The sequence below is a fragment of the Meles meles genome, chromosome 18, assembly GCF_922984935.1.
Source record: "Meles meles chromosome 18, mMelMel3.1 paternal haplotype, whole genome shotgun sequence".
Lineage (NCBI taxonomy): Eukaryota > Metazoa > Chordata > Mammalia > Carnivora > Mustelidae > Meles > Meles meles.
In genome coordinates this window covers 63575342-63596907 of record NC_060083.1, presented here as the reverse complement: position 1 = coordinate 63596907, position 21566 = coordinate 63575342, and the positions used below count along the sequence as shown (strand labels likewise).

Sequence of the window (21566 nt, the reverse complement as noted above, 5' to 3'; positions counted from 1 at the left end):
GAAGCCGGGGTTTCTGCTCACTTGAGGGGTCCTGCCCACATAACTGAGCATGATCTTGACCGGGAGTCGGGGTCCTACGTGTGAATCGTGTGGGCACACTGCCTTCCCGGCCACACCTAGGCTGCTCTGGGCAGAACGGGCCGAGCTGAACGAGAGACTGACCGTCACGCTGGGGCAGACAAAGGCGCATCCAAGGAAGTCGGGGGCAGGGAGGTCCCCTGAGCATCAGAACCCTGAGCGCCAAGGGGGGAGGTAGACCCCAGTGGATCCATGGGGTGTGGGGAGCTGAGTTCTGGGCCAACTGGAAATGAGCGGAGAGAGCTGGACCCTGCAGCCAGGGAGTCCAGGGTCAGGGGATCAGGCCCACCTCTAGGCTGCTAAAGGGATGAGTTAAAACCAGAAACAGACCAGGGGCTCTTCTGTATTCCTCAGAAAGTTCACCATAGAATTACCGTGAACCGCCAATTATGCTCCCAGGTATATGCCCCAGAGAATGGCACGCCAGGGCTCGCGCAGACGTGTGTGTCAGTGCTCACAGCACTGCTCATGACGGCCAGCAGGTGTCCACTAACAGACAGTGGACAGATGCGGTCTGTTCCCGCCTGGAATCTCCTGCCGTGGGAAGGGCCGTTGTTCTGGCACATGGCTCTGTGTGTGCCAACAGGGAACAGATTTCAGAGCAAAAAATACACCTGGGGGGCGCCTGGGTGGCTCAGTGGGTTAAAGCCTCTGCCTTCGGCTCGGGTCATGATCCCAGGGTCTTGGGATCGAGCCCCACATCAGGCTTTCTGCTCAGCAGGGAACCTGCTTCTCCAACTCTCTGCCTGCTTGTGATCTCTGTCAAATAAAAAATAAATTTTTTAAATGCACCGGGGGTAAAAAGGGTTCCTCCATAATGAGAAAAAAGGTAAAAGAGTCAGCTGGTCGAAAGGATGTAATAACCCTGAGCCCCTATGCCCCATGTCGGCTCCAAACCACAGGAAACAAGGTTCTACGTCCGAAGAGAAACCACAAATGTACAATGTAAGTTGGAGATTCTAAAAGCCCCCCCGTGTCCTGAAACTGGCAGGACACGGAGACGGGATGTCGGGGGTGAATCAGACAGACGGTGTGACCAGCCCACTCACCCCGGCGGAGGTAGGACACCCACCGGGCAGCAGCACAACACGGTTCTTTTCAAACCGACACGGAGCATTTACCAAGGGAACACACGTTCTGGGTTATCAGCCGTGTCGTTAGGGGCGCCTGGGTGGCTCAATGGGTTAAAGCCTCTGCCTTCGGCTCAGGTCATGATCTCAGGGTCCTGGGATCGAGCCCTGCATCGGGCTCTCTGCTCAGCGGGGAGCCTGCTTCCTCGTCTTCCTCTGCCTGCCTCTCTGCCTGCTTGTGATCTGTCTGTTAAATGGATGAATAAAATCTTTAAAAAAAAAAAAAAAAGTGTCGTTAAGTCAAAAAGAAATTCAACTTCTACAAAATATTTTCTCTGACCCCAATTAAGTTCTCTAGAATATCTTCAAATGTGTGGAAATCAGATCACAGTTTAGTTGCTTTAGATCTTACTCTTTTGTTTGTCAGAGAGAGATCCCAGGCAGGCACAGGCAGAGGGAGAGGCTCCCGCCGAGCAGGATGGGGGGGGGGGGCGTGAGGGGGGGCCGAGGGGCGGGGGCGGCTCCATCCCAGGACGCTGAAATCATGACCTGAGCCAAAGGCAGACGCTTAACCCCCTGGTGTCCTGCAGATCTCAGTTCTAAAGAATCCTCGGGTTAAAGAAAAACTGGAAAGAGAAATTGGTGTCGGAGCTGAGAGCGCAGAACCGCGCTTGGCGGGCGGCGCGGCAGGGAGGAAGGCACCGATGGCTCAGATGAACCTTCAGACACTACAGTGCGGGCCAACGAGACCCAGCTCAGCAGAATAATGGGAGCGATACACGCCAGAGTGAAAACCAGCTGAATAAAATACAGAACAGAAAATTAATGAACCCAGATGCAGCCGCGTCGCCCCTACTGACTGCAGAGCAGGCGTCCCCCTGCGACGGGGGACGAGGCACGAGGCAGAGACTCACCTGCCGTGGGAAGTCCGGGCCCGCACGGCGAGTCAAAGAGCGGAGGGAAAAGGCGTCCGGCCGAGAAGGAAGGAATGACACCAGTTGCCAGCAACACGGTCCCCGGCGCGGAGACGCTGATGGGCCCTCTGGAAACCTGCTAGATGGAGGGCGGTGAGTGTGACGACCCCAGCAGAGACGGGGTCTGAGCCCCTCATGCAAGTACCGACAAGGGACGCGAACGGCAGACGCTGCCATCAAGAAGTCAGGGCCAGTCGCCCCTCAGAGAAGGCAGAGCTGGGGCAGCCCGATGGAAGGTGGGCGCGGCGCTGCTGAGCCAGGTGAAGGGAGCGGGTGTGGAGATGTGCCGAGCTCGTGGTCACAAAACTCAGGGCTGATGTGTCCATTCTCCCCAGAATGAGCATTACGGGTTTGTTTTTTTTAAGATTTTAAGTTTAAGCAATCTCTGTACCCAACGTGGGGTTGGACTCAAGACCCAGAGACCAGGAGCCCCACGAGCCGCGCCGGAGCCGCCCAGGCACCCCACGCCCCGCACACGTTGTCCAGCCTCGATCGAAATCCTAGCAGCCTGTCTGGAGGGACATGCTGACCCGAAAGTCAGTTCCCGTGGGATGCGCTGGAGAGCAGCAGGGGTGGAGAAGCTTCGGTGCCTGATTCCAAGACTCTTCAAGATTTATTACAAAGCTGCAATAATCAGTGTGTTTACTGACATCAGGCCACAGAAGTAGATCCATGGGCGGCGCCTGGGGGTTCAGAGGGTTCAAGCTTCTGCCTTCGGCTCAGGTCATGATCTCAGGGTCCTGGGATTGAGCCCCTGCTTCTTCCTCTCTCTCTGCCTGCCTCTCTGCCTAGTTGTGATTTCTGTCAAAATATATTAAAAAAAGATTCTCGAGCTGTGTGGACGGAGCCCACCGGGTGCCCCTGGTCTCCTCTGCTTCCCTGAGTCAGTACGGCTTAACGACCATCAGTTACTGGTCAGAGGGTGCGCGTAAGCATCGTGAACTAGCGAGGGCTGCGTCCTTTGCTGACAGTTTTGCGTAGGTTGGGGACATATTCCAAGTCCTAGCAGTCTGCAGTTCAGCCCTGGTTTTTCCATTTTGCGGTGCGAAGCCTCAAATGCAGCCAGAGAAGAGTGTGCAGCTGGGAGCACGCAGCCTGGTCCCTGCGGAGCACACACTCGGCTTTGCAGACTTCCAGGCACCGCCGGTGGCTGCCCAGATGGCTGCTGTCTCGTCGACTGAGTCCCCTTGTTGAATTTCTGGCTGGACTGTCCTTGCTTCAGCCGGTCCGGGGCCTCTGGCGGCTGGGTCTCCAGTTCGCTGTCTGGCACCACGACTACAATTTCCTCAACAAACACGCTGGGAGGGTTTCTAATCAGCCCTCCCTGGGGTCGGGTCCCGGAGGCCCACCTGACTCTGGTGGAATTACCAGAGGGTGGGAGGAAAGGAAAGTCACCCCTTCCCGAAACTCCACAGAATGCCCCCTTTTTTTTTAAGAATTTTAGTTATTTGACAGCAAGATAAAGAGAGAGTGAGAGAGGGGACGAGCACACGAGCAGAGAGAGCAGTAGGCAGAGAGCACACTCCCCGCAGAGCAGGGAGGCCAACGTAGGGCTCGACCCCAGGACCCCGGGATCATGACCTGAGCAGAAGGCAGACACTTCACCCACTGAGCCCCCCAGTCACCCCCCCCCTTTTTTTTTTATCTGACAGAGATCCCAAGTAGGCAGAGAGGCAGGCAGAGAGAGTGGGGGAAGCAGCTCCCCGACGAGCAGAGAGCCCGATGTGGGACTCGATCCCAGGACCCTGAGATCATGACCTGAGCGGAAGGCAGAGGCTTAACCCACTGAGCCACCCAGGCGCCCCCCCCTTTTTTAAAGATTTTGAGTAATTTCTGCAGCCAACATGGAGGTTCATACCTACAACCCGGAGATCAAGGGTCACACTCGACCCCTGGCTCTGCTGACCGAGCCAGCCAGGCCCGCCTGATGTTCATAGCTTCCGCCTAAGGGCTCTTAAATGTTGCATGTCTTTGGTCAGGAGTCCTGGAATGGGGGGCACCTGGGAGAGAGCTTGTGCTCTCTCTGTGGAATAAATAAATAAAATACTAAAAAAAAAAAAAAAAAAAAAAAAAAGAGTCCTGGAATGGTTGCTTAAACAATTTGTCCTGTTTTAAACACTGCTTTTTTGGGAAGGGATTTGGAAAACTCCTCAGTCTGCTATTCCAGAAATCCTGCCCACGTAGGTGATTTTAAGTTTTCTAGTCACCGTATTTTTAAAAACTGCTTGACATTGATTTCGGGTTTGTTGTGTGTGTTTTTTTTAAAGACTCACTTCCTTATTCTGGGCAGGTGGGAAGGGAGCGGCAGAGCAGCGGAAGGCATCCCCGGGAGACTCCCGCAAGGGGCTCCATCCCGCGAACCCGACACCGGCAGCGGAGCTGAAACCACGAGTGGACGCTCGACCCAGGGGCCCCCCAGGCGCCCGCACGACCTTCCTCTTAATAACGTGTTGAAGCCCAGCGAAGAACGGTCACTTGCACCCGGAAGCCTAGGCCAGGAACGAACGCTCGCGCCTCTGCCCCTCCCCGAGCGTCCGCAGCCTGCGCGGGTCGCGCTCCCAGCACGGACCGGCCCTGACTGGCTTTGTCCCGGCGCGGCCGGCCCCGCGGACCCGGCGGAGGTGCTCGGTGCGCTTGTCGTTTCGGGCGGGCTGACGCGTCTCTCGCTCCGGACCTGTCCTTCCTCCAGCGCCCGTCCATCGGGCACGCGGCCGTATTCAAGGCCGGAACGAAACGCCTGCCCCGTCCCTCCACACTGTCTGGTTCGTGCGCAGGGGCCCGCGAATTAAAGCACGAGCGCGGGCCGGCCGAGGCTCGCGCGGCAGCCACGGGCAGGGCTTCGGGCGCCTCGCTAGCGGCGGAGAGGGGAGCGCCCGGGCTCCTGCGGGGGAGCGAGCGGGTTTCGGGAACCGCCAGGGGAAAGGCCCGCACGGCGGCCACTGCCGCGCGCGGCCCCCGCCACGACCACAGCCCACTCCCAGGCGCACCTGCGCCAGCCCCCGCGGCGAGGAGCGCTCTGCGCGTGCGTGCTCCCTTTCAGGCGGGTTAGCCCGGAAGTGCGGGGGTGGGGGTGGGGCCCCGCGGACGGCAGCACTTCCGGCCTGCGGGGGCTCCCGGAGTATTCTGAGCGCCGAGCCGAGGAGGGGACTTGCGGCCCTTTCGGGAGGCAGAAGCGGGAGCCCGGAGTAGAAAGCGGGCGCCGGGCGAGCCGGGCCTCGGCGCCCGCGGCCGGCGCGTCTCCCTTACCCGCCCCACCGCGCCGTGGCGGGGCCTGGCCGACCTCCGGCCTCTGACCTCCGACCTCGCGAGGCGGGGCTCCTCCGCGGCCGGGCGCGGTTTCCCGGGGACGCGTTTCCCGCCGCACCGCGGGCCGCCCGGACCGCCCTGGCGGAGGCACCTTCCGGCGGCCCCGGCGCGGAGCCCTGGGCCGGGCGGCGGCCCCGGCGTGGCGGCCTGCGGGCACCGAGGGAGCCCCCGCCGCGCCCTGGCTCCCCCGGCGGTCCGGGAGGGGCCCGAGCAGGTAGGTGTCCTGCGGGTCCGGCCGGGCGCCTGTGCTTCGGCACTTTCCCGTGGGACCTCGGCCGGGCAGTGCCAGCCCCCCAGGGGCGCGATCGGTCGGTGGCCAGGCCGGTGACTGCTTCGTGACCGCGGAGCTCGGCGCGCGGGGTCGGGCGCCCCTGCGGGGTCTGCCTCCGGGCTTCCGCTGGGGGAGGCAGCGGCCGCGGCTGCTCTGGCGGCCTGTAGGGAAGGGCCGGCGCCCCGAGGGCATCTGAGGGCAGCGGTGCGATGAGCCGGGAGCGCACTGAGGCGTTTCCTGTGCGGAGCAGGTGGGCAGGGCCGTCCTCCCTGACCGAGGTGTCCGGGGGAGGCAGGGCGCCGACAGCGCGTTCCCTGGCCCTTTGGCTCACTGGCGAGCGGGTGGGGACGCTCTTCGGGAGGTGATGGCCCTGGGTCTGCAGCAAGGGTGACCCTGATGTCTGTGTCTGCGACCGTCAGGCTGCCCTGAGCGGCCTCGGGGAGGGCTGTGCGTCCTCTGGGCTCCATCCTACGCTTTTGCGGCCGCCCTGTCCCTCCGCCCGGGTGGCTGACCCTTGGTCTCCCCCTTCAGTGTGGAGGCGATGCCAAAGCTGCAGGGCTTCGAGTTCTGGAGCCGCACCCTGGGGGGCGCCCGCCACGTGGTGGCGCCCATGGTGGACCAGAGTGAGCTGGCCTGGAGGCTGCTGAGCCGCCGGCACGGGGCCCAGCTCTGCTACACCCCCATGCTGCACGCCCAGGTCTTCGTGCGCGACGCCAACTACCGGAAGGAGAACCTGTACTGCGAGGTGTGCCCCGAGGACCGGCCTCTCATCGTGCAGGTGGGCAGGGGCCTGGCCGGGAGTGCCAGGTGGAGCATCTTTCCAGAAACAGCTTCGGGGAGGGGGCGGTGGCGGGCATGCTTTGGCGAAGCTCCGGGCTTCCCGGGGCTCCTGGGGCTGGTCTCCCAGAGGTTGACCCCTTCCCGGGGCGCCGGCTCAGTTTGGGCAAGGGGACGCCTTGAGTGCTGTGCAAGATAGGCAGTCCCTCCCCCCTCGCCTGCCTGTCTGCCGCGTGTCCTCTCGTTACTGGACGCTGGGGAGGGACACTGCTCTCCAGTTGAAGTCAGCGAGGCCAGCGTTGTGTCACAGTCGGGACGGACGTGCGTCTGTGACTCCCCCTCTGTGTGTGTCGACGCATAAACGTTAGCACAGGATGCCATCCTGCAGGCAGCCCCGGGGACCCTGAGTGCCCTATGCGGCCGGGGAGCTGCGACACCAGGCTTTGTCTCGGGCTCACGACACCTGTGTCTTTCCCAGTTCTGTGCCAATGACCCGGAGGTGTTTGTCCAGGCGGCTCTCCTGGCTCAGGATTACTGTGACGCCATCGACCTGAATTTGGGCTGCCCGCAGATGATAGCCAAAAGAGGTGGGCTCAGCTGCCGGTCGCTGTGTGGGGCACTGCCTGGGTGGGGGGGGTGGCAAGGCCCTAAACCACAGGGGGCCCACCTAGAGGCCAGGGTGTGGACACGACCAGGGGAGGGCCTGGTGCTCTGCTCTTGGTGGTGTCCCTGTCCTGTCTTCCTGTCTTTGCTCCTCCCTCGAGCGACAGGGTCCTGCTGGCCTGAGGCTCGTCGGTCCCTTTAGTACCTGGGGAGCATGGAGGTCTCCCGTCGCCCCGCCCTGCCGCTGCACGCTGCCCAGTGTAATTTAGGCGTTGGGACCACTCCCCGGCCTGGGGCACAGACATTGTTCTTCGCTGAGTCTCAGGGGTTGCTGGTTGGTCAGACGTGGTGGGCGTCCCACTCCGTGCCCTTGAGCTCGGGCAGCTGGGCACACAGCCCCCAGGTGTGATGTGGCAGAACAGGTCCCGAGGACTGTGCTGCTCTTGTGCAGGTCACTACGGTGCCTTCCTGCAGGAGGAGTGGGACCTGCTCCAGAGAATGAGTGAGTTGGCTGCGTGCTGGGGCGAGGGTGGGGTCCGGCTGGGTCATGGTTGGTAAAGGAGCCTGCAGATGGTGGCCGGTGAGTCCTGGCCACCGCATACTTGCGGCTGCAGGAGGGGCAGGGAAACCGCTGCCCCGCGCCAGCCACTCCCCCTCGACCCGACAGCGGGAGCTGGGGGCAGGCATTCCGGCCCAGCCTGGCCCTGCAGTGTCCTGGCAGAGGGGAGCGGTGCGAGGCGGCGCTCCCCACAGCCTGCCTGAAGTGAACGGAACGCTCGTCAGAAGCCGACTCTCGTTTTCCCCAGTTCTCCTGGCCCACGAGAAGCTCTCTGTCCCTGTCACGTGCAAAATCCGAGTCTTCCCGGAGATCGACAAGACTGTGAAGTATGCCCAGATGCTGGAGAAGGCTGGTTGCCAGGTGAGGACGCTGAGGGCTCGCAGGTCCACACGCTTCTCCCCTGCCTCGTGTCCCCTGCACCCTGAACCAGGTAGGGAGGGGTCCTTGCCCCCAGGAGCTCCCTTGAGGCGCTGACTCACCAGGGAGGACCGGAATTGAGGGGACCACGAGGCAAGGCCTGGTGAGGGTTTGGGGAGCTGCGTGTTCCCAAGGAGGAGCCGGGCCGCAGCTGCCCTCCCCTGCCTGACCCCAGTCTTAAGGTCAGGCTGGTGCCCCCCCAACACCTTTGGACCTGGGGTGCTGCCACTTCATGAAGACTGGCCCTTGAACAGGGTGACGCCTCTGTTCTGCACGCTGGGTGGATCTGTGGGATGTGGGAGCCACAGGTAGTCGCCCCCTAGTTGCAGCCCGGGGTACTGGGGGGCCGGCACTGGGCACGTGAGGCCCAGGGTCTGGTTTAGGGTCTGCGGTCACAGCACAGTAGAGCCGGACCTCACTGTGTTCTAGTTGCTGACCGTGCATGGGCGCACCAAGGAGCAGAAGGGGCCCTTGTCGGGCACTGCCTCCTGGGAGCACATCAGGGCCGTGCGGTGAGTGCACGGAGGGCGCCGCGGCTGCCGAGCAGACTGTGCGGTGGGTTCGGGTGGGGTGTGGGGGCTGGAGCTCTGTGCCTGGTGTGCGGGATGAAGGGGCACGGTTCTCCCTGCTGAGTGTCTGCTCCCTGCTCCCGACAGGAAGGCAGTGACCATCCCCGTATTTGCCAACGGGAACATCCAGTGTCTGCGGGACGTGGAGCGTTGTATTCGGGACACAGGAGTCCAGGGGGTCATGAGTGCAGGTGAGGCAGGGCCGTGGCTGATGGGCCACGACTGGCAGGCCACGGAGGGGCTGGGCCCCGTCGGGTTGCCCGGGGCCTGTGCTGGCCTCACTCCCAGGCCTCGACTGCCCGTGGCCTGCATGGGGGGGGGCACCCCTCCAGGGACGTGAGCGCCTGCCGCCTTGAGCCCTCCTCCCCCCGATTCCCCCCAGAGGGCAACCTGCACAACCCTGCCCTGTTTGAGGGCCGCAGCCCTGCCGTGTGGGAGCTGGCCGAGGAGTACCTGGACATCGTGCGGCAGCACCCCTGCCCCCTGTCCTGCGTCCGGGCCCACCTCTTCAAGCTGTGGCACCACACGTGAGCTGCTCCTCAAGGCAGATGCCGGCGGGTCTGAACCCTGACTGGGTGTTGGGGGTTTTTAGCAGGGGCTCGCTCCCGAATCGGGTCTGCGTGCCGGGCAGGGGCTCGACCTGGGGGCGGCTCGGGGACGGAGCGTTTGTCTCAGGCTGCAGGTCCATCAGCAGCTCCGGGAGGAGCTGGCCAAGGTGAAGACCCTGGAGGGTGTCGCGGCCGTGAGCCGGGAGCTGAAGCTGCGGTGTGAGGCACGTGGGGGGTGGCGGGGGGGCAGGGCGGCAGGAGGGGGTCTGGGCTCTGTGACAGGGGGCGCTCCCGGCTTCTGCAGGAGGATATATCCAAGCAGCAGGAGGGAGAGAAGCCCCCTGGAGGCTTGCCTTTCTTCCACTGGATTTGCCAGCCCTACCTGCGGCCAGGGTGAGCTTCCCGCCAGCCCGCGGGCCGGGGTACACACGGAGCAGAGGGCACCCCGCTCCCTGCACGGGGGCCTGGTGGGCCTTCTGCGGCCCTGGTGGAGGGTGCTGGTGGCTCGGCTCTGTCTTGAGATGCCAACTGGGCCCCGTAGGATGATTCCCCGAAGCGGTCCCAGGGGATTTGTCCTGACGGCGAGTGGCCGGCATCCCTGAGCTTCCCCTGGGTCCCTGCAGCCGTGGCTGGGCTGTCCTCTGGGGCCACTCAGACCCAGCCATGGCCCCAGGAGCCGAGCTGCTGGGGCGCTGTACACACGTCCTCACCCTGGGGCCCGGGCTGGTGGGTCACCTCTCAACAGGGGCCGGCTCTGCCCGCTGCCCTTCCCTTTCAGGCCCAGGGAAGGGAGCAAGGAGAATGGGGGTGCGCGCAGCAAGCGGGCCCTGGAGGAGGAGGAAGGCGGCACAGAGGTCCTGTCCAAGAACAAGCAGAAGAAGCAGCTGAGGAACCCTCACAAGACCTTTGACCCCTCGCTGAAGCGTGAGCAGTTTCCCCTGCGGGGCCCCAGGGGCTGCCCCCAGGGCGGGGGGAGGGAGCGCAATGGCAAGGGCCCACTGGGAGCCAGGCTGCCACGTTGAGTGGCCACGACCCGGCCTGCCACCTGCTTCCTGGCTGCTGTGTGGAGGTGGGGATGGGCTTTGGGGCCACCCTCTGGAGAAGGTTCTAGCGGCCAGCACCCAGTGCACAGCGGGGGCACGTGCGCTGCATCCTCGGGCCGGCTGACCGGCTCTACCGACACCTGCTTCTGTTCTTTTCTCAGCAAAATACGCTAAGTGTGATCAGTGTGGAAACCCAAAGGTGAGTCTGGCCGTGCTGCCTGGGCCCAACTCAGCGTTAGGGGGCGGCGGCCGGGGCGGTCCCCGCTGACACTGTGCGGGGCGGGGGCAGCCCCAGCCCCAGGGAAGATGGCTGTTTGCCAGCCTCACAACAGCTGCTCATGGTGTGGACGGCAGGCCCTGGGCCGGGCTGCAGCCCACCGGTGCTCCTGGCCGACCCTGGGCTTTGGGGTGCTTGGCGCACGTAGAGGGGCCTCAGCCGCGGGCTCACTGGCTTCCCCGCATCCAGGGCAACAGGTGCGTGTTCAACCTGTGCCGGGGCTGCTGCAAGAAGCGAGCTTTCCGAGAGGCCGCCGACTGCCCAGGTGAGGGGCGCCTCTGCCGCCCGCACCCCCCCACTCCCAGCCCCCGCCCCCCGCGGGCAGTGGGACCCTCAGCCTCCTGAGCCCCACCGCCCTCCTCCTCTGCCGCCGCTGCCAGGTCACGGATTGCTGTTTAAAACCAAACTGGAGAAGTCTCTGGCCTGGAAGGGGGCCCCATCCCGGCTGCAGGAGCCCCAGCCAGCAGGACCCACGGAGCCAGGCGGCCTTCCTGAGGTGGTGGGCAGCGCCGTGGCCTGAGGGGCAGCCAGAGCCGGACACAGCGCCTCCCCAGGCCCCAGGACTGCTGCTGAGACCTCTGCGCGTCCCACTTAAGGAAATGCCTTTACTCAGGGAGCCTCCCGCCACTCAGCGCGGAAGGAAGAGCTGGTCTCCCCTCGGCCGACGCCAGGAGCCCAGAAATGCTGCACCGGGGAGCAGGCGCCCAGGCTGGACCTGCCCCTTCCCTGCAACACGTGTGTTCAAAAGTGAACAATAAACATGCATCTCTGAAAGGATGCTAAGAACTGGAATTGGCGTGAGCAGCCCCGGCCCGCGAGACCTCGGCACCAGGCTGGGAGGGCGGAGCTGGGGCCGTGTCGACAGTCAGCGGCCACAGGCAGGAGCCGCTGCCTTGGGAAACGTCCCTAAAGGAGGGGGAGCGGGCAGGCCTCAGCCCCCTCCCCGCCGCCCAGCCCACGTGATGGGTGGGGAGCCCTGACCCTAAAACCTCATGGAGATGGAGCTCAGAAGCCCTCTTAGCAGGAAGAAATGGCACGAGGAATGTTCTCAGGCTGCTCTTTAATGGACTGACGAACTCGCCTGCACCCCCAATGACGCAACAAAGAAGCTGGGAGGCAGTTCGCCAGGGTGCGGGGGTGACACCGGGAGGTCACACAGGTGAGCCCCGTAGGTCTCTCCTTCCGGGAAGGGCCTTGAGCAGCAGCAGCAGCCGCCTCACCAGGGCACAGCAGGGGCGAGGGAACACGAGAAGCCGGGCCTGGATGCCCCGACGGGAGGCCCCACGGAGCGGGGGGCCGGGGGGTACACAGGCCCCCCCACAAGTGCCGGGGGGGGCCGCGGGCAGGGGCGGGCGGGGCACGAGCCAGTCCTGGAGGCCAGCGGGCGCCCTCACATGTTGGTGCTCATCCGGGACTGGCTGTTGGCCGGCGTCAGCTCCCCCTGGCTCCCTTCTCGGGGAGGGGACTGGGGTGGAGACGGGGCTGCTCAGCCCAGGGGACGCGTGTGTGCCCACCCTGTGGCCCGTCCGCGCGGGGGCCGCCCCTGCCCTCACCTTGACGTGAATCTGGTTGCGCAGCACGGCTGCCCGCAGGATCATGGCCTTGGCGCGCCTCTGGAACTCCTTCCCCATCAGCAGGGACTTCTCGAAGGTCGTGCTGCGCTGATCCACGTCCCGGGCGTACAGGATCTGCAGCGGAGGGATGGGGTTCAGCGGTGCTCCCCACGGCTCGGGGGCCCGCCCTGCACCCACGGCCTTGGCCCCGGGCCGGCCACCTTGCTGTGGGAGTCGATGCGGGCATTGATGAGCCCCTCGAGGATGAGCTGCGTCAGCTCGTCCTCCAGCGCCGCCACGGTGGTGTTGAAGGCCGCGGCCATCTTGTGCATGTCGGCCGACACGTAGGGGCTGAAGTACTGCGGGGCCGGGGCCGCGTCAGCCGCGGGGCACTCCCAGGCCCGCCCGCAGCGCCCCGCCTCCGCGCCCCCGCGTCTACCTGGATGAGGGCACGGTTGCGGATCTGGGTGTACAGCGTCCGGACGTGGGGGGCCAAGTACATGTCCAGGAGCAGGTTGTCCTGGTGAGGAGACCTGCTCAGGCCCCGCTGCCCCCCAGGTCTCCGCCCCTCCCCCAAGCTGGCGGGTCCCCCACCTTCATCTCGTCCAGCATCTTCAGGCACGAGGCGTACTTGGACTCGTAGAATTTGAAGATGATGTCGCGGACCTGTGGCTCCAGCTCCAGGAACAGCTTGAAGGAGCTGCAGACGCACGGCCCTCAGAGCCGGTCCCGCACCTGCCCGGACGGGTACCTGCGCCGAAGGCCGAGGGCCAGAGCCGCCCCCCACAGTCCCGCCGGGCGCTCCTCCTCACACTTCCGGAAGGGAGCAGGCCAGGGGGGCGCTGGGCCGGCCCCCCATCCCCCACCCACCTGCTGGAGATGACGTTGCGCTGCAGTTCCTGCCGGTCAAAAGTGGCCAAAGCACACAGACCACCGTAGACGGCCACGTTGCTGGGAGAAAGCAGCTAAGGGCAAGAAGAGTTGGGACCAGGCACCCGGGGTCACTGACAGTCAAGACAGAATCCCAGGAGGAAACAGACTCAAGGCTGGGTCACCCCTGCCCCCCCCCCCCCGAGAATAACATGCAGGACTCCGCGGGAGTGTCCCCTCAATAAAGAGCGTAACCCACGAGCTCTCCCCCTGCTTCCCGAGTCCCAGCAAGGGCGCGTCCCCACACGGCCTCGAGTCCCTCACCTCGGGGAAATCGCAGTGATCGAACGAGGCCAGCAGGAAGCACTTGGCGGCCTGCTTGTACTTGCGCGCGGCCAGCTCGGCCAGGCCTGCGGAGGCGGGAGGTGGGCAGAATGAAGTCCGGCGCCCTTGCCGCCCCCACCCCAGCCACTTCCCGGGGTCAGGGACAGGGACTCTGGTCAAGATGTGGCCATGCCCGCGAGCCTGGCCTAGGGCACTCTGGAGTCAAGGGCCTGGGGAAGCAGGGCACAGCCCTGGGGACTCCTAAGAAGGACTCCCAGGCCCACCTGCTAGCCACGCCTCCGTCCCTGACCACTGGCCGCACACTGGCCTCCTGCCCAGGACCGTGGCCTGGCGGGCACCCCTGGGGCCGTGGCGCAGGGCTCGAAGGCGACGAGGCCTTCCGCCCTGGCAGAGAGACCCAACATCCGACCCGCACACACCACCCCCGGGGCTGGGCTCAGCTGTGGCGTCCTCCCCAAAGCCCCACAGCCCTCACCGGCAGCACACTTGAGCTTGGTGAGGATCGCCTGGGTCTGGCTGTCCCGCTCCCCACGCTGCTGCAGGGGAAAGTGGGACACGTGAGCCACCAGCCTCCACACCCTGGTCCTTTCCTAGGCCCTGCCCCAGCCTGAGGGACAAGGGCAGTTTGGGGAGGGCCCTGCCCACCGGGGCACGGCAGCCCGGGAACCAGGTCTGAGAACAGTGGGGATGCCGCCGTTACCTCGGCGATCTCCGGCGTGGACTCGGCCTTGCTCACGTAGCTCAGCACGTGAGACCAGTTCTGCAGGTAGACGCTGACCTGGTGGGCAGGCGGGCTGGGCTCAGCTGGGGCGCCCCCTCCTGGCTCAGGGGCAGCGCTGCCCTGCAGCCCTGCCCACCACCCACCCCCGCCCAGGCAGGGCCCACCTTGATGACGTTGAGGCACATGTTGATGACGTGCTTGGCGCTGGTGCAGTAGTCCCGGGCCCTGGAGTAACACTTGAGGGCGTTGCTCAGGTCCCCACAGTCCAGATAGTGGTCACCCAGGTCATCGTGGCCGCGCCTGTGGGGCCAGACGTGAGCGGACCTGGCCCAGGGCCACGCAGGCCTTGTCACCAGCCTCCCGAGAGCAGCACCTGATGCTCTCCTTGATGGAGTTGCCCTTGTAGTTCTTGAGGTCCGTGTCCAGCTTCTCCAGCTTCAGCAAAGCCTTCTTCCGAGTGGCCTCCACCCAGGCCGTGTCGAGGGGCGGCGGCTCCACGCCACTCTCGGGGATGGTGTCCGGTGCGTTCTGCAGCTCCCTGAGGGAGTGCTCGGGACATCAGGGGATGAGGTGCAGGCAGGGTGTGCCTCCCGGGGGCCCCTGCCGAGGGAGCGCCCAGGCAGCACAGGAACACGGGCCCACGGCCTGGAGGGCACGCCCGCCAGGAGCAGGTGTGTGCTTGTGGCCATGCCCAGAGAAGAGCAAGGTGCTGTCTCTGGAAGCCCCGCTTCCCGCCAGGACGTCGACGTGCCACGCGCATGCAGAGAAAGACCAGGGCGACGCAGAGAGCCCCACGATGGGGAGACTGAGAACCCGGCCTGTTTTGCCATCTATCGCCCCTCCTGGCTTTTTAACAAGGCCACATCCCCACATCGAGGCAGGGACGCTATTAAGTGCCCACACGGGGAAGGTGTCAGGCGTCAGGAGCACAGGAAGGGCCCCTGCCCAGGCTAGACTCAAGGGGGACACACACCACGCCCAGTCCCTGGAGTCTGCTCCCATCAAGGGCCCTGCCTCCTCTGGCCAAGCCCCTGGTGTCACCTGGTGGCCTCCGAGAGCTTGCGGTGAATCTCTTCATACATGTCCACGTTGAAGGTCCTCTGCACAAAGGACAAGGCCATCTTCAGGGCCTCCGCCCGCAGCGGGGGGCAGTGGTCGGCAATGAACTGCAGCCGCTCGATGCGCATCAGCCCGCTGTAGCTGGCCGCGTACTGCTCCAGATCCTGCAGTCGGGGAGGCGGGAGTGGATGGAGGCTGTGCAAGGCGGGACCCCAGATCCCAAGCTCTGGCAGGTGAACCAGGAGCAGGACCCAGACGCTGACCCTTCTGTGGTGTCCGAGAAGCCCTATGTCCATAGCAAGAACAACGAGGTGTTCAGGCACCAGCCAAACGGCTCTCTGGTGCTGGCAAAGGCCACCCGGCATGAGCCAGGACAGGGCCAGGGTAGAGCGCTGCCTGGGGCGCTGAGGGGGTGAATGGCCAGAGCCAGATGGGCACGACTCGGGATTGCCAGTCCCCAGGCAGAGCGGTCAGGCGGCTGTGCTCCGTAGGCTGGGCGCCAAGAAAGACCTGTCCTCGGTCTGAGGAGAGCTGCACGTGGGTTCTTGCCCCACGAAAAGAAGTGGGGACATGGTCTCCGACTGGGATACCGCCCCCCCCGCCCCCCCCCCATGACCAGTGGGCAACCGAACAGCCTAGAGGTTTATGGCTCAGAGAAAAACATGGCTTGGGTGGGGAGCCCGGCCTAGCCACCCCCCCACCCCCCCACCCCCCACCCCCCACCCCCCCCACCCCCCCACCCCCCCACCCCCCCGCGCCAGGACTGACACCCCATGCCCCCTGCTGCCTGCCCTAGGACCGCCCCCGGGGTTCCTTACAAGGGTGGGGTTCTCCACCACGTAGTTGACATCAGACGCATTCTGCGGGTCCTCCTGGGGGTCCACATCGATCTGCATGGGCTCCACGGCCCCCTGCAACACAGGCGGGCACTTGGCACTCGAACTGGACGGCCCAGGAAGGGCGAGAAACCCTCACTGTGCCGAGTCGGGCTCTGCCCGCGCTGCCACGTCCGGCAGGATCCTGTCCCGCGTATCCTGTCCGTGGGATCCTGTCCAGGACCCCATCCGGAGGCGCCGGCCGTCCCTGACCCTTTCCCAGCCCGTGTCCGGCGCCGCCCCTCGCAAGCCCCGCGGCCGCTGAGCCGAGAGCCCTGGCGCCCTCTCCACCGCGGGTCTCCGGGGCCGCGCGCGGGCAGGCAGCGGGGCGGCGGGGCCCTGCCCAGGCGCCCCCGACGGTCCCTTCACGGCCGCAGCCACCGTCCTGACGCAGCTTCTCCGAGCCTCAAGCAGCGCCCGGCAGCGGGGGCGGCGCGCCCCGGCGGCGGCGGAACAGTGTCCTGGGGCGCGCGTCCTGCGCCGGCTGGCCCGGGCGCGCCCCCCTCCCGCGCTCGCTCGCTCCTGGGCCCCTGTCCCGGAAGGTACCTCGGAAAGCAGCGTACAGGCCGGCAGGCGGGCGCTCAGGCTGCAGTCCCCGGCCGTGCCCCGCAGGAAGAGGTCTGACCCCCTGCTGCGAGGGGCGCGGCACAGATCGGTCACGGACGAGGAGGCCGAGCTGGGGGCCGCGCTACCCCTCGTCCTGTCCTGACTCTCTGCACCCCCCGACCCTGACTCCCAGCGGGCCTGCGGCCGAAGGGAGAGAGAGCGTTAGCGCCCGGCCAGGCTGCCCGGCCCACGGCGGGGCCCCGGCGCGAGGCCGCCGGGCGGCGGGGAGGGGAGGCCGCGCGGGGACCCGGCCCCGGCCCGGCGGCGACGGGGATGGAGGGCGGGAGCAGGGGTGCGGGAGGGCGCGGAGGGGTCGCCGGCCGCGGCTCGTTACCTGCAGGTTAAACACCTGGACCGGCAGCGGCATCTTTACCGACCCCGCCGCGGCGCGCCGTCCACTTCCGGGGCAGCGCCGTCCACTTCCGGGGCAGCGCATCCGGGTCGCGGCGGGCGGGGCGGCTCTTAAAGGGACCGCTGCGCGGCCTGGGCCCGGGCGGTGCCCGCGGGTCCCGCGGCCGCATGAGCCGCGCGCGGGGGGCGCTGTGCCGGGCCTGCCTCGCTCTGGCCGCGGCCCTGGCCGCGCTGCTGCTGCTGCCCCTGCCGCTGCCCCGCGTACCGGCGCCGGCCCCCGCCCCTGCCCGGGCTCCCAGTCCGAGCCCCGGCCGGCGGGCGTCCCCCGCCCGACCCGCCTCCGTCCCCCGCCTGCGGCCCGAGGACGTCTTCATCGCTGTCAAGACCACCCAGAAGAACCACGGGCCACGCCTGGGGCTGCTGCTGAGCACCTGGATCTCCCGGGCCCGCCAGCAGGTGGGCCTCGCCCCGGGATCCCCGATCTCGGCACCCCTGACCCCCCGACCCGGCACCCCTATCCCCCGAGCCCACAGCCAGGATCCCGACCCCAGATCGCAACCGTCGGCGCCCCCTACACCCCTGTCCCCACAAGGGCTGCCCCGGAGATCCCATCGCCGGGACCCCCGCCCACTGCTGTGTCCCCAGAGTGACGGCCAGACCCTCACCCTGAGTCTGTGGGGACCCATGCCACCCTCCCACCTGGGCGGGTTCTCTCAGCTGACACTGTTCCAAGGCCGCACAGATGTCCGGTGAGAGCAGGCCTGGCCCCAGCCGCAGCAGGACACACTGGGGCCAGCAGCAGGCCGTCGCTGGGGACCCTCCCCTCTCCACTGTCCCAACCCCAAGCGTCCAGGCCCGTCCTGGGCAACCTCTTCTCATCCTGAAGCTCCATCCCTGAAGCCCAGGCTCACCCAGGGGCGTCTCTGCGGCTCCATCCCGGTCCCCCTGGGGCCTCACAGGTTGTCTCTCCCCAGACTTTCATCTTCACGGACGGGGATGACCCTGAGCTGCGACTCCGGGCAGGTGAGTGCACTCCCCAGCCTGCATGCACCCGGGCCCCTCACGGATCCTTTGGTCTCCCTACTGTGTACAGAGGCCCGGGGCGGGGTGGGGGACGTCGCTTGCCCAGGGTCACACAGCTGGTGGAGAGCAGGGCCAGCATCCAGGCGCCCCCCACCCACCCCACCCCACCCCACCGGCCGGACTCTGCCTCCCGCAGCCCTGGCAGGCCTCCCAGGGCCTCAGGCCGGAGCCACAGTCCCCAAGCAGAGGGCCACTCCTTCCTGGCATCTCCACTCCCAGTCACGTCCTCAGCCCCGGGCGGCTTTGTGCTCACGGTGGTCCCGGTGGTTGTTACCGGTTTGGGCCCTGTGGGTCAGCAGCCGGCCAGGGCTGCGCGGTGAGACCCGGCCTGGGGGCTTCAAGCAGGGCGAGGTGGCCAAGCCTGCGCGACAGCCCCGTTTTGCCCCGATTACCACGGGGCGGGCTGGCCCTCACACCTTCCCCGTTTCCTGCGCGCCAGGCAGCCGCGTCATCAACACCAACTGCTCGGCCGTCCACACCCGCCGGGCGCTGTGCTGCAAGATGGCCGTGGAGTACGACAAGTTCATCGAGTCCGGGCGCAAGTACGTGCTGGCCTTGCCCCAGCGCCCCCGGGAGAGCCCAGGGCTGAGGCCGGGCCCACACACGCTCGGGAGCCAGCAGGGGGAGGTCCCCGGCGGCACCAGCCCCTCGCTCCAGAGCACCCCTCGCCGCCCCCAGGTGGTTCTGCCACGTGGACGACGACAACTACGTGAACCCCAGAGGCCTGCTCCGGCTGCTCTCCGCCTTCTCGCCCAGCCAGGACGTCTACCTGGGCCGGCCCAGCCTGGACCACCCCATCGAGGCCGCCGAGAGGGTCCCGGGAGGGGGCACCGTGAGTGCCGGGCCCGGAGCGCGGTTGAGAGCGCGGAGACCCCGCTGGGGAAGGGCAGCGGGGCGAGAGTCTGGCCCATGCTGGCGTGGGGCCCTTCCCTGGGCCCCGGGGGAAGCCCCTCCCTTGTGTCCAGAGGCCCCCCTGCCCTTCGTGAGGGGGAGCCGCTGAGGACGCCGCCCTGCCCGGCGTCTCTCTCTCTCCTCCTCAGGTGACCACCGTCAAGTTCTGGTTTGCGACGGGCGGAGCCGGCTTCTGCCTGAGCAGAGGCCTCGCTCTGAAGATGAGCCCCTGGGCCAGGTGAGGGGCGGCGCGTGGGGTGCCGGCTGCCCGGGCTGGGAGGCGGGCGTGGCGTGGCGGTGCTGAGGACGGAGGAGGCCCTGACCCGCTGGCCCCGGCCCCCCACCAGCCTGGGCAGCTTCATCAGCACGGCCGAGCGGGCGCGACTGCCAGATGACTGCACCGTGGGCTACATCGTGGAGGGGCTGCTGGGCGCCCGCCTGCTGCCCAGCTCGCTCTTCCACTCCCACCTGGAGGACCTGCGGAGGCTGCCACCCGACGCCGTGCTGCGGCAGGTACGCCCAGTCCCGGGCCTCGCCCCCCGCCTGCCCCCCACCGGGACCTGGCCCTCCCCCCCCCGCCCCAATCTCAGGCCGATCACCAGGGCTCAGGGAAGCGTTCCCAGCCCCGCCGCGAACTTGCTGCTGACCGTGTGCTTGGCCTGCCGGGACCCAGGGGCCTGGATACAGGGGCTTGTTTGTGAGGGGCCTGCCTGGATGCCCGAGATGGAGGCGGACGGCCCTGCCCTGTGCGGGGAGAGTGGGGGGTGGGCCCAGACTTGGCCTGGGTGGGTCCTCCACCTACCTTGGAAGGTAGGGAGGAGGTCGTGCCCTGGGCACCCCGGGATGGGGGGCAGTCCTGCCCTGGAGGGCCCTGGGGAGCCAGAGGCACAGCAGCCTCTCCTGGTTTGACTCCGGAGGCCAGAGGAGGGTGTGGGGGAAGAGCTGATCCTGGGAGTGACTTGTCTCCCTCTTCCTCTCAGGTCACCTTGAGCTACGGGGGTCCAGAGAACCCACATAATGTGGTGAACGTGGGAGGCTTCAGCCTGAAGCAGGACCCCACACGGTGAGTGGGCGGTGAGGAGGGCCTCTGGCACTGCCCCCCACAACACCTACATCCCGGTAGGCCTGACCTCCCCATTCCCTTCCCAGGTTCAAGTCGGTCCACTGCCTTCTGTACCCAGACACGGATTGGTGTCCTATGCACAAGCAGCGTGACCTCGTTGCTCGGTGACCCTGGACTCCCAACCCAGGGAGCAGGACCGTTGCTGACCCTTTCCGGCCTCGGCTCTCTTAGCTGGCCACAGCCGCGTCCAGGGAGATGGGGGTGCTGCAGGCCTCCCCCAGAGCGCCCCCGCCCAGAGCCCCTGGCGGGCCAGGTGACCAGGCTCTCTGGGTGAGCAGCCTGCCCCCACCCAGGGGTCCAGGCTTGCGTGTGCCTGCTGCCCCAGAAGGCGGGAGGGGGAGATGTGGGTCCTCCCGGCGCAGCCCCCAAGGTGTGTTCCCGCGGGAAAGGTGTCCCTAGGACCTAGGGTCCTGGGAGGAGGCTGGCATCTGCTCCCAGAGCCCCGTCCTGTCCTCCTCACCCTCTGGAGAGGGGGTTCCGGCCAGACTAGGCTCCCCGAGTGGGCTCCAGGCCGGGGTCGTGCGTGGGCTCCGTCGGCAGGCCGTCAGTGGGTGCGGACGCTGCACAGGCAGGCCTGGAGCTCGGAGCCGCCCTCCCCCCACCTGGCTGGTCTCTGAAGGCGCTGCAGTAAGGCCTCCCTCCGGCCAGCGGGCTCGGAACCGGCTTACTCCTGCCCCGGGCATCGCCACCCGGAGGCCACCTCACCGGGTCCCTTCAGCCAAGGTCTTTGTACCTCCCCACTCCGACCCGACCCGCCACTCAGTGCTTTTCCTCGCTGACCTCGCCCCCTGCCCCAAGTCCAAAAAGCAGCAGGACCCTTCTGTCCGGGGCTCCCCCTGCAGCCGACCCGCCTTAACTGTGCCTTTCCGTGGAAGAGAGAGCGGAACGAGGGGACTCAGCACTTTCGTCCGGGGTCCTGGCTGTGCAGTTGCCGGAAGTGAATAAAGGCTTGATTGTTCCCCTCGGGCTCGTTGGCTTAATGGACGAGCCGGCACCTGGCAGCTGAGCTGACAGGCCTCCGGCTGCCCCAGGAAGGGTCTATCCAGGCAAGGCCCCGCTCGCCAAGCCTTAACTGCCCGTGGCGCTCCCCCGTGGGGTCCCAAGCGCACAGCGGGGGCTGGACGGCGGCTCCTGCAGGGAACGGTGGACCCTGCAGGGAACGGTGGACCCACGGCAAACCTGGCCCCGGAGGCTAGTCTTCCGTCTCACCTGCTTTCTCAGCACAGTGCGGGACAACTAGTGTGTGCGTGGGGGGGTGCAAGGCTGTACGTGAGCGTGCCTGCGTGTGTGTGTACAGGGCTGTGCGTGAGCGTGCGTGTGTGCAGGGCCGTATGTGAGCGTGCGTGAATGCACGTGTGTGCAGGCCGTACGTGAGGGAGTTGTGGAGGTGTGTGCCGATGCGTGTGCATAGGGCAGGCAGGGAGCTCGTAGACAGCAGCTTGGAGTCTGCGTGGACTGGTGTCCGTGTGTGGTTCGATGGCGCTCCGCCAGGAGGAAGACACGTCCGGGGGTCACTGGGAGTTGAGTGTCTCGGGTTCCAGGCCCCGGGGCTGCCGACAGTCCCGGGAGGAGCCCCAGACCATGCCCGGTCGGGGCA

General features: G+C 66.4%; 3 protein-coding genes across 8 annotated transcripts; 2 read left to right on the top strand and 1 right to left on the bottom strand.

The window, feature by feature from the left end:
- Window positions 1-4294: 4294 nt before the first annotated feature.
- Window positions 4295-11284, top strand: DUS1L (dihydrouridine synthase 1 like). Of its 3 annotated transcripts, none has more exons than XM_045984693.1 (14): window positions 4295-4884; window positions 6231-6477; window positions 6955-7063; window positions 7531-7581; window positions 7886-7998; window positions 8485-8567; window positions 8712-8815; window positions 9007-9151; window positions 9300-9396; window positions 9477-9565; window positions 9951-10096; window positions 10377-10414; window positions 10682-10757; window positions 10873-11284. In XM_045984693.1, exons 2-14 carry the CDS (start codon window positions 6241-6243, stop codon window positions 11010-11012), a joined length of 1428 nt encoding a protein of 475 aa, XP_045840649.1. In that variant the 5' UTR covers window positions 4295-4884; window positions 6231-6240; the 3' UTR covers window positions 11013-11284. The 3 variants fall into 3 exon arrangements, with proteins under 3 accessions (XP_045840649.1, XP_045840648.1, XP_045840647.1); XM_045984692.1 differs by lacking the exon at window positions 4295-4884 and adding an exon at window positions 5269-5642; XM_045984691.1 differs by lacking the exon at window positions 4295-4884 and adding an exon at window positions 5727-5949.
- A 251-nt stretch (window positions 11285-11535) lies between these two features.
- Window positions 11536-16927, bottom strand: GPS1 (G protein pathway suppressor 1). 4 transcript variants are annotated; one of them, XM_045984687.1, is made up of 14 exons: window positions 16856-16927; window positions 15859-15951; window positions 15023-15204; window positions 14355-14519; window positions 14146-14281; window positions 13961-14038; window positions 13736-13796; window positions 13240-13325; window positions 12916-13010; window positions 12640-12745; window positions 12485-12565; window positions 12267-12404; window positions 12046-12180; window positions 11536-11957 (listed from the first exon to the last, which is right to left on the bottom strand). In XM_045984687.1, exons 1-14 carry the CDS (start codon window positions 16886-16888, stop codon window positions 11883-11885), a joined length of 1464 nt encoding a protein of 487 aa, XP_045840643.1. In that variant the 5' UTR covers window positions 16889-16927; the 3' UTR covers window positions 11536-11882. The 4 variants fall into 4 exon arrangements, with proteins under 4 accessions (XP_045840643.1, XP_045840644.1, XP_045840646.1 ...); XM_045984688.1 differs by having other exon boundaries at window positions 13736-13793; XM_045984690.1 differs by lacking the exon at window positions 16856-16927 and adding an exon at window positions 16462-16638 and having other exon boundaries at window positions 13736-13793.
- A 32-nt stretch (window positions 16928-16959) lies between these two features.
- On the top strand, window positions 16960-20932 carry RFNG (RFNG O-fucosylpeptide 3-beta-N-acetylglucosaminyltransferase). Its single transcript, XM_045984694.1, has 8 exons — window positions 16960-17328; window positions 17847-17895; window positions 18395-18497; window positions 18634-18787; window positions 18996-19084; window positions 19194-19359; window positions 19827-19909; window positions 19996-20932. The coding sequence occupies exons 1-8, from the start codon at window positions 17041-17043 to the stop codon at window positions 20075-20077; spliced, it is 1014 nt and encodes a 337-aa protein (XP_045840650.1). The 5' UTR covers window positions 16960-17040; the 3' UTR covers window positions 20078-20932.
- Window positions 20933-21566: the final 634 nt, after the last annotated feature.

What these genes read in the sequence shown, in the direction of transcription:
- DUS1L (XM_045984691.1), top strand. Translation starts at nt 5,909, where the DNA reads ATGAGCCGGGAGCGCACTGAGGCGTTTCCTGTGCGGAGCAG. An exon ending in TGGAGAAGGCTGGTTGCCAG is followed by an intron (nt 7,999 to 8,484) that starts GTGAGGACGCTG and finishes ACTGTGTTCTAG; the next exon opens with TTGCTGACCGTGCATGGGCG. An exon ending in AGCTGAAGCTGCGGTGTGAG is followed by an intron (nt 9,397 to 9,476) that starts GCACGTGGGGGG and finishes CGGCTTCTGCAG; the next exon opens with GAGGATATATCCAAGCAGCA.
- GPS1 (XM_045984687.1), bottom strand. Translation starts at nt 16,888, where the DNA reads ATGCCGCTGCCGGTCCAGGTGTTTAACCTGCAG. An exon ending in TGTGCCTCAACGTCATCAAG is followed by an intron (nt 14,039 to 14,145) that starts GTGGGCCCTGCC and finishes CCTGCCCACCAG; the next exon opens with GTCAGCGTCTACCTGCAGAA. An exon ending in ATCACTGCGATTTCCCCGAG is followed by an intron (nt 13,011 to 13,239) that starts GTGAGGGACTCG and finishes TCTTGCCCTTAG; the next exon opens with CTGCTTTCTCCCAGCAACGT.
- RFNG (XM_045984694.1), top strand. Translation starts at nt 17,041, where the DNA reads ATGAGCCGCGCGCGGGGGGCGCTGTGCCGGGCCTGCCTCGCTCTGGCC. An exon ending in TTCATCGAGTCCGGGCGCAA is followed by an intron (nt 18,498 to 18,633) that starts GTACGTGCTGGC and finishes CGCCGCCCCCAG; the next exon opens with GTGGTTCTGCCACGTGGACG. An exon ending in AAGATGAGCCCCTGGGCCAG is followed by an intron (nt 19,085 to 19,193) that starts GTGAGGGGCGGC and finishes GCCCCCCACCAG; the next exon opens with CCTGGGCAGCTTCATCAGCA.